Source organism: Erinaceus europaeus, chromosome 4 (assembly GCF_950295315.1).
Source record: "Erinaceus europaeus chromosome 4, mEriEur2.1, whole genome shotgun sequence".
NCBI lineage: Eukaryota > Metazoa > Chordata > Mammalia > Eulipotyphla > Erinaceidae > Erinaceus > Erinaceus europaeus.
Window position 1 is genome coordinate 25,037,372 of NC_080165.1, and position 19,588 is coordinate 25,056,959.

The 19,588-nt window shown below is 49.7% G+C and overlaps 2 protein-coding genes across 4 annotated transcripts in view; one reads left to right on the plus strand and one right to left on the minus strand.

Moving 5' to 3' along the window:
- The window catches only part of ACO2 (aconitase 2), a 55,055-nt gene extending 51,756 nt beyond the window's left edge, over positions 1-3,299 (plus strand). The window contains exons 15-18 of the mRNA XM_007523457.3: positions 62-253; positions 690-822; positions 1,250-1,371; positions 2,793-3,299. Of these exons, the coding sequence (XP_007523519.1) occupies positions 62-253; positions 690-822; positions 1,250-1,371; positions 2,793-2,927 (582 nt within the window). The 3' untranslated portion in view covers positions 2,928-3,299. The remainder of the gene's footprint in view (positions 1-61; positions 254-689; positions 823-1,249; positions 1,372-2,792) is intronic.
- A 1,191-nt stretch (positions 3,300-4,490) lies between these two features.
- On the minus strand, positions 4,491-11,836 carry POLR3H (RNA polymerase III subunit H). Of its 3 annotated transcripts, none has more exons than XM_016188295.2 (7): positions 11,803-11,836; positions 11,449-11,565; positions 8,248-8,344; positions 7,181-7,267; positions 6,842-6,905; positions 5,558-5,762; positions 4,491-4,770 (listed from the first exon to the last, which is right to left on the minus strand). In XM_016188295.2, exons 2-7 carry the CDS (start codon positions 11,557-11,559, stop codon positions 4,717-4,719), a joined length of 618 nt encoding a protein of 205 aa, XP_016043781.1. In that variant the 5' UTR covers positions 11,560-11,565; positions 11,803-11,836; the 3' UTR covers positions 4,491-4,716. The 3 variants fall into 3 exon arrangements, with proteins under 3 accessions (XP_016043781.1, XP_060045021.1, XP_060045023.1); XM_060189038.1 differs by having other exon boundaries at positions 11,449-11,709; positions 11,803-11,820; XM_060189040.1 differs by lacking the exons at positions 11,449-11,565; positions 11,803-11,836 and adding an exon at positions 8,705-9,068.
- Positions 11,837-19,588: the final 7,752 nt, after the last annotated feature.

The following is a 19,588-nucleotide window of genomic DNA, read 5'->3' on the forward strand; positions in this document are numbered from 1 at the left end:
CTCTAGAGGACTTCACCCACCACTTAATGGCCATGTCCTGACTTCTGCTTACCCACCCAAGGTCAAAGGGAAGTGTACCACCGACCACATCTCAGCGGCTGGCCCTTGGCTCAAGTTCCGTGGGCATCTGGACAACATTTCCAACAACCTGCTCATTGGTGCCATCAACATTGAAAACGGAAAGGCCAACTCGGTGCGCAATGCTGTCACCCAGGAATTTGGCCCTGTCCCTGACACTGCCCGGTACTATAAGGTGAGTCAGCAGGGGCAGGGCTCAGGGTTCTGTGGCTCCTCCTGGAGCAGCTGCTCCGGGGCTAATGTCCCCTCCCCACCCCACCCTCCTCCACACACACACAAGCTGTCGCCACTAGCTGTTCAGTCGATGTCCCACTGTTCTGCGGGCTAGTTTTTGCCTTTCATCCCTGCCGTACACTTGCTGCTCCGGGTTGCCTTACGTGCCCCTGCCACAGCCTGCCTGTGCTAAGCACTAGGCAGGACCCAGTCTGACTCCTCTCCCCTGAAGACCTGGCCTGGGGAACTTTTGTTCATCAATCTGCCCAGAGGGAGAAGGTGGAGTAGGTCTCCCTAGGTCCTCAACCTGTGAGCCTCATGAGGCCCAGAGCTAGCTTGGGCAAAGGTTGGCACCTTTCTCTCCCTCCTAACATGACCACACCTCTTTTCCCTGACAGAAACACGGCATCCGGTGGGTAGTGATTGGAGATGAGAACTATGGTGAGGGCTCAAGTCGGGAACACGCAGCACTGGAGCCTCGCCACCTTGGGGGCCGGGCTATCATCACCAAGAGCTTCGCCAGAATCCATGGTGAGCTGACTGGTGATACCTGAGTCCCCTCACTGATTGCCCAAGGTTACAACCAAGTCATGTTGCCAGCTTATGGCTTCTGTTTTCCACCACAGGCTGTCAGCCTCTGCCCATTCTCAGATTTCTCAGAGTCTGCTGCCCCTGCAGGGCTCCGCCGCTCAAACCTTAGCGGTTAAAGCCACAGGCACAAGGTGTGGGGACTATTTCTGTTGTGAAGGTACCAACTCAGGAGGCCATAGCAGCAGAGGCAGCAGCACACACTGGGCTAGGCCCACATCATAGGGAGTGCAGCCTGGGCCTTGGAGCCAGTGTCCCAGGTTTCTCCCTAGTAACTGAGTCAGAAATCTCTCTCCCAGAACTCCAAATGGAGATACTTTGGGATTTGAGGGTCCCTGTGCAGAGATAAGAATGTGACTCTGTCTTCCAGAAACCAACCTTAAGAAGCAGGGACTGCTGCCTCTCACTTTTGCTGACCCAGCGGACTACAACAAGATTCACCCTGTGGATAAGCTAAGCATCCAGGGCCTGAAGGACTTTGCCCCTGGCAAGGTCTGGGGGCAGGGAAAGGGGTGGGCTGGCTGTCCCATCTTGGGGGTGGGGAAGGGAGCATCCACCTTGCTTTCCCTCCTACAACTTCCTGTCTATACCTGCAGCTCCTCCTGTAAAGGTTTTTCTAAGACAAGGGTGGGGAACTTCTAGCCCTCGGGCAATATACAGCCCTCTAGGGCATTTGGCCTGGTCCAGCTAAGGTAACCACAGATGGGACTCAAAATTCAATAAATCTAATATCCCCCTCCGAAGGTCAACATCATAATTCTTAGAAACCGTTTGCTTTGCTTTTTTCAAATTCATGTGTGTCAGTTCTTTCATCTCTTTATTTTGCTAAGCTTAATCACCTCCAGTTCTATTCATTTTGTCCCAAAGTACACAAAAAACATCTTTTTGACAGAATAGTACCCTACTGAACATATAATCCATAATTTCTTTAGCCAGTCATCTGTTGATGGGCTTTTAGGCTGCTTCCACTCTTTTGACTATTGTGAATAATGCAGCTATGAACGTAGCAGTGCTTATGTCCCTTCTAATTTGTGCTTGAGTCCCTGGGTAAGTGCCTGAGAGTAGTATTGCCGCATCACTAAGGTAATCACATTCAAGGATTCTCCGTGCAGTCTCCCAGAGGGGCTGAAGCAGTCTGTGGTGGAGTACAGCCCCATTTTCTCCACCTCTCCAGCACCTGTCATTTGTTTTGTTGATGTAAGCCATTTTCTCAGGCATGTGATGGAGTCTCAGTGTAGATTTGAATTTGCATTTCTTTAATAAGTGGAGCATTTCATATGTCTGTGGGCCATGTATCTCTCTCCTTTTAGAAAACTGTTTAGTCCTTTGGCCTATTAATTTTCAAGTTGATAATTTTTTTATTTCCCGCTTTGTTGCCCTTGTTGTCTTTTTATTGTTGTTGTAGTCTTGTTGTTGTCGTTGTTAGATAGGACAGAGAGAAATGGAGAGAGGGGGATAGATAGACACCTGCAGACCTGCTTCACTGCCTGTGAAGCGAGTCCCCTGCAGCTGGGGAGCCGGGGCCTTGAACCGGGATCCTTCTGCCAGTCCTTGAGCTTTGCACCACGTGCACTTAACCTGCTGCACTACAGCCTGACTCCCTCAAGTTGATAATTTTCTATGACCTACACATTATGTTATGAATATCCAAGTGGCCCATGGTAGGAGAAAGTTTCCCCATCCCAGTTCTAAGTGAAAGGGCCCTTAGATTCTCTAGGTAACTCTCCTCTCTTCCCTAGAGGCATTGCCTTGAGGAGGATGGAGGCAGCTTAGGCCTCCTGCTACTACTCTGTGCTCGGCAGTCCAGCAGGCCCAGATCTAGCGTAGGCTGGGGTTGGCTTGCTGACCCAAGCAGTGTCCCCACCCCCTTGGCCTACTCAGCTACTCACCCACACCTGCTTTCTCCCTTCCAGCCTCTGACATGTGTCATCAAGCACCCCAACGGCACCCAGGAGACCATCCTCCTGAACCATACCTTCAATGAGACCCAGATCGAGTGGTTCCGTGCTGGCAGTGCTCTGAACAGGATGAAGGAGCTGCAGCACTAAGGTCTCACCACCTGCCCGCCCTGCTCCTCGGACCCTGCTCCATGTCACAAGTGCAGCTCTGAGGGTCTTCAAAACCGGATCAATCTATCAGTCATGGCTTCCTGCTCTGAGAGGGCGTGGCCAGGCCTCCTGCACTCCCCTCCCTCAGCCCACGGAGTGACCCGCGGTTGGGGGGGTTCTTAAAAGAATGTTGCAGCCCTTCTTGTTTTTGGTTGGTCCAGATCGTTCTTGAGCGGCTCCTTGCACCTATTTATTTTTGATGACAAGACTCCCACCTAAAGTTTCTCTCCTGACTGACCATTTCAATTGTGGCTGAAGGATTTTTAGAGACCCTTTTGCTGTTGCAAGGAAAATAATCATTCATTGACTGTTCCTGTGTGTGAACTGTGATGTCTGTGCTGTTAGCACCCTGGGGTTCAGGGAGGGGCTTCCCAGCCAGCGTGGGGGTGGGGGGTTGTGGTCCCCATCATAATAGCTGCTTCCTCTTCTTTCCTGATGGAGCTGGTTTGGCTCAACTGGAAAGTGGGGCTGCCTTGACCCCCAGACTGGTAGAAACGGAGTTTTCCCTTAAAGACTTTTAGCAGCAGTCACCGAGCTCACAGCCAGGGAGGTCACTCAGCAGGCAGTGTGTATGCTACATAGATGTGAAGTCCAGGCTTAATCCCTTGTGCACAGCATATGATGGAGTAATGTGCTACTTTTTTCGGGGACACACACAATGTGTTGCAGGGGCCAGGGAAGTAGCACAGTGGGTTAAGCACACATGGTGCAAAACACAAGGACCAGTGTAAAGATCCCTAATGAACAGATGAACTCCCTAGTGAACTCCAAAATGCGAGTGAACTAAATTGACAATATAAATTCTCAAAGATGGAGACCCAAAGTTTCATCTGTAAGTCAAGTTATCCAGAGAATGGGTTTCTATAATCCATTCCCCTTATACCCTGCATTGAGCTGAAAACAGATGATCTGAGGAATAAAAACTAACTTACTATTAAAAATGCAAGTAACCATTTAACATTTGAACTAAAAATGCTTTATTTTTTAAAGACTTAATATTTATTGAATTTCCCTTTTTGTTGCCCTTATTTTTTGTTTTTTTAAAGACTTTTTTTTTAAGTAAAAACGCTTTTAAAAAGCATTTTAGGGGGCTGGGCGGTAGCGTAGTGGGTTAAGCGTACATACTGCGAAGTGCAAGGACTGGCTTAAGGATCCTAGTTCGAGCCCCCGGCTCCCTGCCTGCAGGGGGGTCACTTCACAAGCGGTTAAGCAGGTCTGCAAGTGTCCATCTTTCTTTCCCCCCCCCAACAACAACAAGGGCAACAAAAATGGGAAAAATGGCCTCCAGAAGCAGTGGATTCGTTGTGGAGGCAAAAAAAAAAAAAAGTGTTGCCAAGTGGAGCCAGCAGGTTCTCCCACCCTGGGCCCAGCCTGAGGCTGCCTGCATCTCTCCACTGTAGGCCCTACAGGGGCAGGGAGGAGGCCTGCTACACTGTGCCTCCCAGGGAAGGCCTACTGCTCAACTGTGACAGCTCACTAACAACAGATGTCAGTAGCCAGTGAGACAAGGGTGGCCAGTTTATTAAACATCTTTACTGTCACTGAGGCAGAAGTCCATGCACTGGTGGAGCTCTGGCAGGAGCAGGCAGGACGGAGGAACAAGCTGGGGCATCCTGGGGCCCTTCAGCTCCCAGTCAGGACAGTGCTCCTCTGCTGTAGCTGCCGGTGTCCTCAGGGCTGCAGTCTCACCTCCCTGAGGCCTGCGCCAGGTCCACTGCCCACCCCAGGACTAGTTGCTGGTCCACCAGGAGAGAAGGCCCAGGCCCGGTTCACTGATGGATCCCTTTTCAGGAGAAAAGGAAAAGAATTAGCCACCATCAGACTTGGAGCCAACCTGGAGACAAGGGGAAAGGGGACCCTTTCTCCTAGTACTAATCAGGTCTCGTGGGCAAAGGGGTACAGCACAATGGGCTCAGGGAAAATCTACAAGCTGCGTGCAGCCCCAACTGTACTTCCCTGGCCCAGCCGGCCTGAAGCTGTACAAGTGCTGGTGTACGGAGGATGTGGCCCCAGAGCCTTAGCAGGTCCAGTGCCTTTCTCATCCTCCTCCTGAGTCATCTGTGCCCTAGCCCTGCCAGGACTAGTGGTTGAGCCCAAGCTCCAGGTGCATGCACACAAGGTGCCCTGGGCTACTCAGAATTCTGACAGATTGCTGCCCTCAAAGTGAATTACCTTGAGGCCCACATCACACTGACCAGCGTTAACTGCAGACCACTGAACCCCCCCCCCACTTTGTCAGTGTGCGGCTCCACACGGGCAAAGACAAGAGGAAGGCAGTAGGACCAAGCCTGCTACAGCTCTCAGACCCAGGCTCTTATCCCAAGCCCCATCCTTGGCTTCCTAGTCTCTCAGCTCAGCAGCTTCCAGCATCGCCTTGTGCCCCCCCCCCCCCCCGTTCCCACCCAGCACGTCTGACCTTTCCTGCCATCCAACAACATGAGGACTTTCTCTCTTTAGCACAAGGATACTTACTGTCCAGCCTACAGACTGAGGCTCCCCAGAGAGAACCTGAACCCAGCGGGAAAAGGGGTTCTGCCAGAACCCCAAGCTGACAAGCCAGGACATCTTACCACAAGTGTATACGGAGCCTCCTTCTTCGGCTGCTCCTCACTAGAAGAGGTGGTGGCCTCTGCCGAACTGGGCCCTGTCGGGGACGTGTCCACAAAGCTCTCATCCACCACTCGGAATCGGATCTCCTCCCCAGTGTCCATGTACAGGTCATGCGCCCCTTCTTCCGTCTCGTACTCCCACACCCACACCTGTTCCGCCTCATCGCTGCACAGGCTGAATCAAGGCAACTGCCAGGCTTTGGGAAACTTTTTTTTTTGAGGGGGGTAGGGGCCCCCTAAGTATCCACCCTCAGGAAAAGCCATCCCCAGGCTGTACTGAGGTGGCGGCTCAGTGGTACAGCACCGGATCCCTGGCACTATACACTCCTCCTCTCACAAAACAAAAGGCAAGCTGCAGGTTGAGATCACTTTGCCTGGGAAGTCAGGAGAAGCAGGCCCAGCTCCATGTGCAAGAGGGGACACCTTGTCTCCTGCTGTGCAGTGTCCCCTCTTGAGGCTGCTCACCCATTCATGCCAAACTGCCCACTTCAGACCTCTGCTCCACCCCCACCAGCCACGACTAGCAGCCAGGTCCAGCCTTTGGGTGCCTCAAGGTCCCCAATAGAATAGGGTTGTAACAGCCCACTTTCACTGGGCCATGGTGAGACGCTGATGAAACAGTACCCACAGCCAGCTCTCAGGAGTTAGCCTACACTGTCCTGTGTTCTCCGGGTGATTCCACATCCCTTTCCAGTCATAGCCAAGCTGGACCAGGTTTTCCAGTGAGTTCTGTAATGTGCACTCAACCAGGTGCACAGCCGCCACCCCCCCCCCCAGCCCCAGTGAGTTCTGTAGGCACCCACATGCCGCTCCCTCACCGCCCTGGTCACACTGCCCTCTAGTGGAGTCCCACTGCACCTCTTCTATGCAGGGAACCACAGGCCCTGGTGCCACAGCTTCCCAGTGAGCAGTCAGAGAAACAGGCTGATGGGGCTGCGAGGGGGACCCGGTCCCATCAGGCCTGTCTGGCCACTAACAAACCAGAAGTGGGGAGGAGAGGCAGGGAAGGCCTCTGCGGGGAAGAAGAAGCCATCTTAGAGATGGTTCCTGTGGGGACAACCCAAGTGAAGTGACTCCCAAGTGAACAGGGACCTGTCACCCGTGGTGTACAAGCCAGGCCGAACAGTGATGCCAGAGACAAGCAGGTGGGAGGGGTAGGCAGAGACCACAGGACCCAAGGGCCACCCCAGGGAGTGAGTGACGAGGCCCGAGTTCCTGAGACCCCCCGGAGCCATGGGAGGATACAACTTGGCTGGCTGCTGCAAGGACTCTGGTGGAATGAGAATGTCATCGAAGAACCCTAGAGAGACTGGGGCAAAGAAAGTGATGGTGTGGGTTGGAGACTCGGTGGGAACAGTCAGGGACAGTGTTGTCATGACAGTGGGGCCTCTCCCTTGCCCCAGCCACCAAAACCTGAAGGGAACACTGCACGCTACAGAGGACTTAGACTTACCTTCAGCAGTGCCAGTGCCCTCCTGAGGTCCTGGGTCCCCATTACTGGCACATTGCCTGGCACAGGAGCTCAAGGGAGGCCAGCCCTGTCCCCAACCTGCCCAGGCTCATCTGAGGAGCTGGGCCACCTACCATGCACTCCCTCTGGACTGCAGCCTTTGATTTTTCCAATCAAAATCTCATCCAGGAACGGGTGGAACACGACATAACGGAAGTGAACTGGAGCGGAGAAAGCATAGCAGTGGGCAGGCCCATGAGAGGTGGCTGTAACAAGGGGGACAGCTCTCTGGGAGTTGACCTTTTCTCAGCACACTGTGTCTGAGGTCCCAGATCCATCAGCTGAGCCCCCCCCCCAACCCCCCCCCCACTGCCCCCTGCAAAGCCACAGCTTGGAACAGCAGCCTTGGAACTGAGGGCTGGCTCCCAAACACTTCAGGTAAGTCACACCTGAGCCCCAATTCTGGGCCATTAAGGACTCCAAAGTCAGTTCTAACCTTCCTTCAGGCTCTCTCCTTCAAATTCTAAAAAAGACAGGAGCAGCTGGCAAAGGGCAGCAGCCTCAGAAATAAGGTCTATTTCCTGATGAGGGCAGAATGTGCCCTAGGCATAGATCTGACCTGGAACAGCATGCTAAAAATGCCTTGAAATTGGGGGGTGGGGAGGGAGTGAGAAACAGAGCTAGTAACAAAGCAAAAAGAAAAGCCTGGGGCCAGGTGGTGGTGCACCTGGTTAACCGCTCATGTTTCAGTGCACAAGGTCGAAGGTTCAAGCCCCTGGTCCCCACCTTCAGGGGGAAAGCTTCATGAGTGGTGAAGCAATGGGTCAGCTAGTCTCTGGCCCCAAGATGCAAGCTTTAAAGCATTTGAACCCGGGTCCTTGTGCATGGTAACATATCTGCTCTACCAACTATACACCACCAGCTAGCCCAAAGGCTGACCTTTTTTTGACTTCACAGTCTTCCCATAAGCAGTCTAAACACTGCCAGAACCTCCAGTGGGACTCATGGAAGGCAGTCCTACTTTGACTCCTCTCTTTGCAGATGATGAAATCAAGGCCCAGAGAGGGAAAGAGTCTGCCTAGCCACTCTATTTCCGACAGTCGGGACAAGGCCCCAGGTCTGCAGACTCACAGACCAGAATTCCCAACACCAAAACATGAGCATCAGGAAATCCAGTGCCCCAGGAGGGGTGGACACCCACCTTTTGTGTGCGATGCACCATCCCCCGGGAATACATAGGCATCCTCCAGCTTGGTGATGTCAAACAAGCAGATGCAAAGTCCCACGTTGTAGACGACCTGTGTGCATCAGTCCACACAGAATGACACCAGGACTCGGTGTGTCCCTACTACCCCCACCTTGTCTCTCCCTTGACCCCCACCCCATGCCCACTGAGTTGGGGTACATCCAGAACAAACCAGGAAAGAACCTGTCTATGGTGACAGACACAGGCTACAGTGCCAGCTCCACCATTCAGTGTTTGACCTCCACAATCACTTCCCTAAACCTCAGTTTCCCCATCTGCAATGACGGGAAAATTGATAGCTCACCTGGATAGTGTGCTGTCATGCACATGACTCAGGTTCAAACCCAGCCTCCCCAGTACTGAGGGAGCTTTAGTGCCATGGTGTCTCCCCAGTCTCCCCCCCTTCGCTCACCCTTTGCATGTGCTGTGTCCACTGCCTTCACAGCTCACCTCTCACTTTTTTTCTAATCGGGGGACTAATGGTTTACAATAAATACAGTTGTCTGTCCATGTATCAGATTTCTCAGTTTTCTGTGTCTTTCTCCCCCATTAGGAGTATAGTTTCCCAGTGCTCCTGTCCCGGGAGGCCTGTGTTCCCATCCCCACCTCCTTACATAACCACTATAGTTCTCCCACAATCTCAGACACAGGTTGACTTGTTCTTTTTTTTCAGCTCATCTCTTTATTCAGCTCCTTCCAGCCCTGAAAGTGAATCCTGTAGCTATGTCCTCCTCACCAGCAAATCTCAGGCCAAGAATTCCCTGCTTTAAAAATTAATCTGGGAGTCCCGGCAGCAGCACAGTGGGTTAAGCGCATGTGGCGCAAAGTGCAAGGATGGGCGGAAGGATCCCGGTTCAAGGCCTCAGCTCCCCACCTGCAGGGGAGTCACAGGCAGTGAAGCAGGTCTGCAGGTGTCTATCTTTCCCTTCCCACCTCTTGTCTTCTCCCTCCATTTCTCTCTGTCCTATCTAACAATGACAACATCAATAAAAACAACAATAAAAAACAAGGGCAACCAAAGGGAAAATAAATAAACATAAAAAAATAAAAAATTAATTTGTGGGCGGGGTAGATAGCATAATGGTTATGCAAAGAGAGTCTCATGTCTCTGGCTCCAAAGTCCTGGATTCAATCCCCTGCACCACCATCAACTAGAGCTGAGCAGTGCTCTGGTTAAACAAACAAAAATTAATTTGTAGGGTAGAGAAGATAGCATAATGGCAATGCATAGATTCATGCCTGAGCCTCCAAAGTTGCAGGTTCAGTCCCCTGCACCACCACAAGCCACAGCAGAGCAGTGCTCTAAGAAAAATAAATAAATAATGCTAACAACAATTAATTTGGGTAAGGGAGATACCATAACGGTTGTATTAAAGACATTCATGCCTAAGGCACCAAAGGTCCTAGGTTCAGCTCCCCCACACCACCACCTTGAGCCAGAGCTAAGCAGTGCTCTCATAAAAATAATAATAGGGTGTTGGGTGTTAATGTAGCGAGTTAAGTGGACACGGCGCAATGCGCAAAGACCGGCATAAGGTTCCCGGTTCGAGCCCTTGGCTTCCCACCTGCAGGGGGGTCACCTCACAGACAGTGAAACAGGTCTGCAGTGCCTTTCTCTCCCCTTCTGCCTTCCCCATCTTTCTCGATTATTCTCTGGCCTATCCAACAAGGACATTAATAACCACAATAATAATAACCACAACGATAAAACAACAAGGACAATAAAAGGAAGGGGGGGTAGATAGCATAATGGTTATGCAAACAGACTGTCATGCCTGAGGGTCCGAAGTCACAGATTCAATCCCCTGTCCCACAAGCCAGAGCTGATCAGTGCTCTGGTAAAAAAGGAAAAAAAGAAAAAGACAATAAAAGGAAAAAAGTAGTCTCCAGGAGCAGTGGATTGGTTGTGCAGACACCAAGCCCCAGCAATAACCCTGGAGGCAATAAAATAATAATAACAACAGTGGTCTAGGAGGTGGCGCAGGGGATAAAGCACTGGCTTCTCAAGTGTGAGGCCATAGGTTCAATCCCCAGCACCACATGTACTGGAGTTATTTCTGGTTCTTTCTCTCTCTAGTCCTATCTTCCTTATATAAATAAGATATTTTAAATATATAATAATAAATAATTTTTAATGCATTTTTGATTGAAAAGCTAGCTACAGAATTAGGAGTTCACTCCTTAACAAAGCCACTATTCCCTGGAGCTGCCGGGTGCCTCAGCTGGCAGAGTGTAATGTCACCACGCACAAACGCCCCCACATGGGAGCACCTGCAGGGACGCTTCTCAGAGGCGGTGCAGCTGTGCAGTTAGCAACAACCCTGGTGGCAACAACAACAAAAATACGCCCAAGTGGTCCAGGAGGTGGCGCAGTGGATAAAATGTTGCTCTCTCAAGCATGAGGTCCTGAGTTCAATCCCTGGCAGCACATGTACCAGAGTGATGTCTGGTTCTTTCTCTCTCTCTCTCTCTCCTATCCCTCTCATGAATAAATAAATAAAATATTTTTAAAAAAAACGCCCAATTCCCCAACTCCGGGTAAAGTTCCTTGTTCCACCTCACTGGGTCATCATACACTCCACTCGGGACACTCGTATTTGCTTTTCCCACCTGAGCAGAACCTTGTCTGTTTCATGCGTCCAACCAGCAGACAATTATGAAACATGTCTGCTGTGCTCAGCTCTGTAAATGTGAGGGGTACTGCGGGGATGAAAACAAGACTTTCCTTTTTACCAGGAGCACTGCTCAGCTCTGGCTTCGGGGCTGCCAGGGATTGAATCCGGGGCCTCAGGTGCCTCGGGCATACAAGCTGGTGCCGACAGGCTGAGCTATTTCCCCGGCCCTAAGACTTTCTAGTCTTTGCCAAATCCAGTTTCTCTTTCAACTGCCTCCGACACCCCTGCGCGGCAATTCCTGTCCCCACGCCACAGACGGGTGAAGAAACCGAGTCCCGACGTGGTCCGGGAGGTGGCGCAGTGGATAAGGCTCTGGACTCTCAAGCAGGAGGTCCCGAGTTCAAGTCCCTGCGCACATGTACCGGTGTGCTGTCTGGTTCTTACTCTCTCTCCTGTCATTTCTTATGAACAAATAAATAAAACGTTAAAAAAGAAAGGGAGAAAGAAAGAGAGTTGTGCGACTATTTGCTCGGGCCGGTACCTTGTTGGCCAGCTTCTTGTTCAGTTCCTCGGCGATGGAGTCATTGAGCTTCCTCTCAAATTGCCACGGCGGGATCCGCACGGTGTCCACCATTTCTACCAGGACGAACATGCCGGCCTGCGCGGGGGCACTGGGGGACGGGAGGCTCAGTCAGGCCCGGGGCCCGGACCCCTCCATTCTGTCCCCACCGCGGAGACACCCCCATCGCCGCCACACCGTGCGGCAGTGTGACGCCAAGGGGTGCTCCCTGCGTGGCCCGCTCTGCCAAGGAAAGGGGTAAACGGAGGCTCGGCTGAAGTGCCCGCCACAGCCGCGAGGCCCCGCCCCGCCCGGCCACGCGCCGCCGCCACGCACCGCACGCCCGCACGCAGCCCACGCCTGCGAGATTTGGAGCAGGGTGGGGGGGAGATGGGAGTCTCCGAATCCAAGAGCTTCCGGAAAATTGGCCAATTAGAAGCCTCTGTCGTCTGACGCCCGTGGCTCGTGCGTGGGGCGGGGCTTAGAGGGCTGCGACCTGTAGGGGGCGGGAAGGAGTCGTCTTCCTCCGGCCTCCGGCTGTCAATCCCGGACTACGCTTTCTGGTTGCTAGGAGACCTCGCAGCCCTCCGTTTTGCTTGTCTGGAGCCTGACTTGTGCCGTACACGCACTCTGGTCTCACACCATGATTTGCACTGCTATGGAGTGAGCCTTTGTAGGCTCAGACACAATTTGCGTAAATCCTTCCGTCCTCTGGAGGCGGGGAGAATTGACAGGAAACGGACAGGAGTCTTTCCCGGGTGATGGGAGTGCTCTGTCTTAGGCGGTTACACAGATGTTTACAATCATCAGAACTCATTGAGCTCGACACACTTTTCTTTGCATCTGATTGTAGGCACCACAGTCTTTATTTATTTATTTTCCCTTTTGTTGCCCTTGTTTTTTATTGTTGTTGCAGTTATTATTGTTGTTATTGATGTCGTTGTTGGCTAGGACAGAGAGAAATGGAGAGAGGAGGGGAAGACAGAGAGGGGGAGAGAAAGATAGACACCTGCAGACCTGCTTCACCGCCTGTGAAGTGACGCCACTGCAGGTGGGGAGCCGGGGGCTCGAACCCGGATCCTTACGCCGGTCCTTGCACTTCGCGCCATGTGCGCTTAACCCGCTGCCCTACCGCCCGACTCCCTTTTAACTATTTTATTATTTTTTAAATATTTATTTATCTTCCCTTTTGTTGCCCTTGTTGTTTTTTTATTGTTGTAGTAGTTATTATTGCTGTTGTGGCACCACAGTCTTTTAAAAAGCTCTTCAGTGGATAAGAAAACGCCCTTGGAGCCCTCGAGAGGAGAAAAAATATAAATTATCTGCACGGATAGATAGCATAATATGCAAAGAGACTCTCATGCCTAAGGCTCTGAAGTCGTAGGTTCAATCCCCCCGCACTACCAGCGCTGGTCAGTGCTCTGGTTAAAAAAAAAAAAAGTGTGGGGGCGGGTGGGGGCGCTCCTGGTTGAGCGCACATGTTGCAATGCGCAAGAAGCGGTTTTGGAGCCCCGTCCCCACTTGCAGGGGGAAAGCTTTGTGAGTGGTGAAGTAGAGCTGCAGGTGTTTATCTCTCACCTTTTCTATTGCCCCCTTCCCTCTCAATTTCTGGATGTCTCTATCCAATATATAAATACAGATTAAGAAAAAAATTAAGTTTATATACTCAGGAAATCAAGTTTTTAGCAGATTTATAAGGGAGATGGGACTCAGTGAGACTGAAAACTCAGCAAAATCCACAAGAAAAGACCTTAACATAATATTAAGGGAAGCTGGTGGTGTTGTACTTGGTTAAGTGTACACTGTTACTCTGTCTAAGGACTGGAGTCCAAGCCCCAGCTCCCCACCTGTAGGCTGTAGGGGGGGAAACTCACAAGTAGTGAAGCAGGTACTGCAGGTGCCTCTCTCTCTCTCTCTGTCTCCCCCTATCTTCCTGCCTCTCTCCTATCAAGAAAAGAAGGAGGAGGAGGACTTCAGGAGCTGTGGATTTGACTACAGGCACCTAGTCCCAGTGATAAACTTGGTGGCAAAAAACAAACAAAAAAATCATAGGGCAACAAAAGGGAATAAATAAATACATATTTTTAAATCTTTTTAAAAAACCATTATAATATTAATATTTTCATGCCTTAGGCTCTGAAGATCCAGGTTCAATCCCAGCACCACCATAAACGAGAGCTAATCAGTGCTCTGGTTAAAAATAAGTAAGTAGGGACCAGGTGGTGGTGCATCGTTTAGGTACACACTGTTTAAGGACGTGGGTTCAAGCCCCTGGTTCCCACCTGCAGGGGGAAGCTTCTGGAGTGATGAAACAGGGCTGCAGTGTCTCTCTGTCTCTTTTTTTCTCTATCACCCCTTCCCCCTCTCAATTTCTCTCTGTCTCTATACAAAAATGAACGAATAAATATGTAAATAAAAAATAATAAATGAGTAAATAAATAAAGATGATTTTAAAAATAAAGAAAAATTAAGATATATTAATTTATGAGAAAGAGAACCAGAGCATCGCTACAATGCAAGGAATCAAGCTCAAAACCTCATGCTTGACAGTGGAAAGTTTTATCTACTGCACCTCCTCCCAGGCCAAAAGAGAGGGGGAGAGGGGAGGGCTATTGTTATTATCTAATTTATCTTATTATAATTTATTATTCTTGCTTGTCTCATTTCATGTGTCTCACATAAGGCAAAGAGAGGTTAAGTCAGTTGTTCAAGATCACATGCTAATAAGTGCCAGAACTGGGATTCAGGCTCCAGAACCCAGGATCCTAACCTCCGAGGCTGCTCTGCTGTGACATTAGCCCAAGGGCAGCTAAGAAAAGCCTTGGAAGGTTAAGCAAGGAAATGGCCTCCAGTGACATAACAGCTGGAGTGAGTGAATGGAAGGGCTGGGGTGGAGACTAGACCACCAGGATATTGCCAGGTGGCTCCAGAATAAAAAGCCTGAGTAAGGCTGACAGTGCTGGAAAGCCAAGTTGGGCAGAGGCCAGAGGCCCTCATAGGATAGAAGGAAGGATGTCAGCCATAGTGCGGACCATCTGGGGATGGAAGTGGGAGGAGCCAATGCTAGAGAAAGGCTGGGTGGTAGGCCTTTCTGAGATGGGAAACTGGAAGAGGGCCAGGCTGGGCAGGGAGGGAGAGGTTGAGCCAGCATTACAGAGTCCAGTCTTTTAGGTTCCCAGGCTTTCTTTGTGGAATTCAGCACACAACACTGCAACAGTGATTTGTTGGCACATTTGGTTTACTCACTGGTAAAAGCAGGGACTAGGCCTCCTTTTTTTTTTTTTTAAACTCATTCTCTATATCCTTTTGCAGAAAATTCCAGGAGGCTTCCAAAAACACACAGACTCATCTGAGAAATAAATAAATAAGTACTCATCTGCAAGCTGCAAGACTGCAGAAGATTTCTGGCCTGTCCGTCTACCTCTGAGCCTAGCCCTGTCAGGGCTAGTAAATGTGTGTTACCTGACTGAACAGAAGAGTACCAAAGCAACTGCTAGGAGTGTGGGAGGAAGAGAGAAATAAGGGTTGGAGACTAATGAAAACAGGAGACTGAGGAGAGTGAATTAGGTTGCTAAGGGTAGGGAATTCCCACGCTGAGATGCTAGTTGAGCCACCAAGGCCAAGCCAGCAAGCCTCCCTCTTACCATCTCAATTGCCTGTCTGTAATTTTAAGATAAAAAGAGAATTGGGGGGCCAGGCAGTAGTGCAGTGGGTTAAGTGCACGTGGCGCAAAGTGCAAGGACTGGCTGAAGGATCCCAGTTCGAGCCCCCGGCTCCCCATCTGCAGGGGTGTCGCTTCACAAGCGGTGAAGCAGTTCTGTTGTATGTCTTTCTCTCCCCCTCTCTGTCTTCCCGTCCTCTCTCCATTTCTCTGTCCTATCCAAAAATAATGGCATCAATAACAACGATAATAATAACCACAACAATGGTAAAACAACCAGGGTAATAAAAGGGAAAAATAGCCTGCAGGAGTAGAGGATTTGTGTTGCAGGCACTGAGCTCCAGCAATAACCCTAGAGGCAAAAAAAAAAAAAAAGGGAAAATAAAGACATAAATATAAAAAAATTTAAATAAAAAAAACATGAGGCTGCGGAGTCAGGCTGTAGCGCAGCGGGTTAAGCGCAGGTGGCGCAAAGCACAAGGACCGGCATAAGGATCCCGGTTCGAACCCCGGCTCCCCACCTGCAGGGAAGTCGCTTCACAGGCAGTGAAGCAGGTCTGCAGGTGTCTATCTTTCTCTCCTCGTCTCTGTCTTCCCCTCCTCTCTCCATTTCTCTCTGTCCTATCCAACAACGACAACAACAATAATAACTACAACAATAAAACAACAAGGGCAACAAAAGGGAGTAAATAAATTAAATTAATTAATTAAAAAAAAAAACATGAGGCTGGGCGTAGCACAGCAGATTAAGAGGACATGGCGCAAAGCACAAGGCCCGTGTAAGGATCCTCATTCGAGTCCCAGCTCCCCACCTGAAGGGGGGTCCACGTCACAGGCGGTGAAGCAGGTCTCTTCCACTCTCTGTCTTTCCCTCCCCTCTTGATTTCTCTCTGTCCTATCCAACAACAATGACAGCAATAACAACAACAATAATAACAACAACAATAGACAACAAGCACAACAAAAGGGGAAAATGGCCTCCAGGAGCAGTGGTAGTGCAGGCACAGAGCCCCAGCAATAACCCTGAAGGCAAAAAAAATATTGGGGGGCCCGGCAGTAGTGCACTGGGTTAAGCACACATAGTACAAAGTGCAAGGACCCACCCAAGGATCCCAGTTCAAGACCCCTGCTCACCACCTGCGTGGGGGGGGTCACTTCACAAGCGGTGAAGCAAGTCTGCAGGTGTCTATCTTTTGCTCCCCCTCTCTATCTTCCCCTCCTCTCTCAGTTTCTCTCTGTCCTATCCAATAAAATGTAAAACAAACAAACAAACAAACAAACAAACAAAAAACAGCCACAGGAGCAGTGGTTTCCTAGTGCTGACACTGAGCCCCTGTAATAATCCTGGAAGAAAAAAAAAATTACCAGGGCTGGGGGAACTCTACCAGGGAGATAGCAACCTAGGAAAGTGCACAGTTTACTGTGCTCACAGACCTGGGTTTGTGCCCCCAATGCCACACGAGCACTGTATATAGCACCAGGAAAAGCTCTACAACTGATGGATACTGTTGTGTGTCTCTCTTTCTCTCAGTCTCTGCCAGATTTCCATCTCTATCTGACTCCTCTGCCCTTGTCTGAATTAAAAAAAAAAAAAAGGTTCCTGCATTCTTCTCTCAATTCATACCAAATGATATTGCATCCGCCAATCCCGACCTAATCAACACAACGAGTACCACCTCAGCATGCTTCACTTCAGACTGTGTCCAGGAACATCAGGCATGAAATGTCAACCCTTCAGCCTGCTTCACCACTTGTGAAACTTTCCCCCTGCAAGTAGGGACGAGGGGCTTGAACCCTGGTCCTTGGACATTGTAACACATGCACTCAACCAGGTGTGCCACCACCCAGCCCTAATCTTTCCTATGTTTATCCCTCTGGGAGAATGGATCTAGGGTCATTATGGGGTACAGAAGGTAGAAGGTCTGGCTTCTGTAATTGCTTCTCCTCTGGACATGGGCATTGACATGTTGATCCATACTCCCAGCCTGTTTCTATCTTTCCCTAGTAGAGCAGGGGTCTAGAGAGGTGAGGTTCCAGGGAACATTGGTGAGGTCGTGTGCCCAGGAAGTCAGGTTGATGTCATGGTAATATCTGCAACTTGGTGGCTGAAAAAGCATTAAGATATAAAGCAGAACAAATTGTTTAATAATCAAAAACCTAAAGGAAAGAATAAAGCAGATGAAATTTGGGGTCTCTGTTTTGGAAAAAGCTAGTAGGTCCATTTTAGGTATATTCCAAGGGGCCCATGACTTTACTAATTTTTGCCTGAGTCCGATGGCTAACGTGCAGGTGGACCAAAGGCATTGTCTGGGGAGATGGTGTCAGAGTTGGAAATAGGACTAGAAAGCTGCATCAGGGAAGAGAGTAGCTCCCAAATCTGGGAAAAGTATATAAATACCACTAATTGTAAACCCCATCGATTTGATCTGTGGCCTATATTCAGTGTATAACCTCTGTATCCCTGTAGGTCTGAGCTGGCATTCTGTGGTCATAGCTAGGAACATTCTAGGCTGCAAATAAGATTTTGATTCTGCCAGAGATAGTTTGGAAGTCAGAGCCTGTCTTGCCTTCCTGTCTCATTTTGATTTTTTTAAGATTATTTATTTATTTATTTATGAAAAAGATAGGTGGAGAGAGAGAAAGAACCAGACATCATTCTGGCACACGTGAGGCCGGGGATTGAACTCAGGACCTCATGCTTGAGAGTCCAATGCTTTACCCACTGTGCCAACTCCAGGACCACTCATTTTATTTTTATTTTTAACATTTTTATTTATTTATTGTTGGCAAGAGATAGAGAGAAATTGAGAGAAGAGGGGGAGAAAGTGAGGGTAAGAAACAGACACCTGCAGCCCTGCTTCACCACTCATGAAGCTTTCCCCCTGCAGGTGGGGACCAGGGGCTTGAACCCGGGTCCTTGTATGCCGGGATAGCCTGAGGGTACTTCTTCCCGAGCTAGTGCTCTCTGGGTTGGAGAGAACTCAACTGGAGCTGATCTAGGCTGCTGTGTGGGAGAGGGATCAGGAACTCGTGCTGCACCAACTTCCGCAGGAGATACACTCTGGAACTCTCGGAGCCAGAAAGCAATTTCCAAGTGTCTTTAATCAGAAGAGCAGCTGTTTTTATACTCTCCAAGTAGGGTGGAAACAGGATGTGATATAGAGAGGGTGGAGAGAAAAGTGACTGGTGAAAATCAGAGTGTGACAAGGAGGGGGCGGAACAGGCGAGAATCCTATCATTGAACCACCAATGCCCTGGAGTGCTTTATGTAAAAGTGATTTATGTAAATAGACCAAAGCTTTGGATCAGTAAATCCCTATACAGGCATATGGTTAAGCAGAAGCCAGGGGGAGGTGGCATACCACCCAACACTTGTACACTGTAATGTGGGTGCTTAACCAGGTGCGCCACTGCCCGGCCTCCTCATTTTGATTTTTTAATTATTATTATTATTTTAACAAAACAGTGCTCAACTCTGACTTGTGGTGATTCTGTGTATTGAACCTGCAAACTTTGGAGCCACAGGCATGGAAGTCTTTCTTCTTTTTATTTATTGATTTTTTTGTTTTGTTTGTTTTTTGCCTCCATGGTTATTGCTGAGGCTCGTGCCTGCGCTATGAATCCACAGCTCCGGGAGGCCATTTTCCCCATTTTATTGCCCTTGTTGTTTGTCGTTTTCGACGGGTTAGGTTGTTTTCGCCGGGCTGGCTTCACAGGCGGGTAACAGACGACCAGGGACTCATAGCTGGGTTGTACGCAGTATCTCTTTATTCATGCAGGACACAGCACAATCTAAGATGAGCTAAGCTGAACTCAAGGTAAAGTAAAACTCACAATGCTGTCTTTATATATACTTGCCAAGTAGGGTGGAAACAGGATGTGATATAGAGAGGGTGGAGAGAAAAGTGACTGGTGAAAATCAGAGTGTGACAAGGAGGGGGTGGAGCAGGCGAGAATCCTATCACTGAACCACCAATGCCCTGGAGGGAGGGTGGTACTTGCTAACAGTGGTTATGTAAATAGAATGAAGTGGTTATGTAAATAGAATAGTGTTAAGCAGGGGAGATTTAAACCAAATGAAACAGAAGGGGTCTCATGCATACCAACAGTTGTTGTCATTATTATTGTTGTCATTGCTGTTGTTGAACAACAATAGGACAGAGAGAAATGGAGAGGAGGGGAAGACAGAGGGGGGGAGAGAAAGACACCTGCAGACCCGCTTCACCACGTGTGAAGCAACTGCCTTGCAGGTGGGGCTCCGGGGCTCAAAATGTGATACTTGGACAGATCCTTGTGCTTTGCGTCAAGTGTGCTTAACCGCTGCACTACCGTTCAACTCCCCAGAAGTCTTTTTTCATAACCATCAGCTACCTCTCCAGCACTATAGTCTCATTTTAAATGAGAAACTGGTTTCTCACCAGGTCCTATATAATGTGGCCCCTGGCCCTTCTCCGACTTCCT

Bases quoted from the DNA above. Each gene is read 5' to 3' on its own strand.
- POLR3H (XM_016188295.2), bottom strand. From the start codon at position 11,559: ATGTTCGTCCTGGTAGAAATGGTGGACACCGTGCGGATCCCGCCGTGG. The intron at 6,906-7,180 runs GTAGGTGGCCCA...TCTTTGCCCCAG, and splicing joins CAGTCCAGAGGGAGTGCATG to TCTCTCTAGGGTTCTTCGAT. The intron at 5,763-6,841 runs GTATCCTCCCAT...CAGCCTGTGCAG, and splicing joins TTGCAGCAGCCAGCCAAGTT to CGATGAGGCGGAACAGGTGT.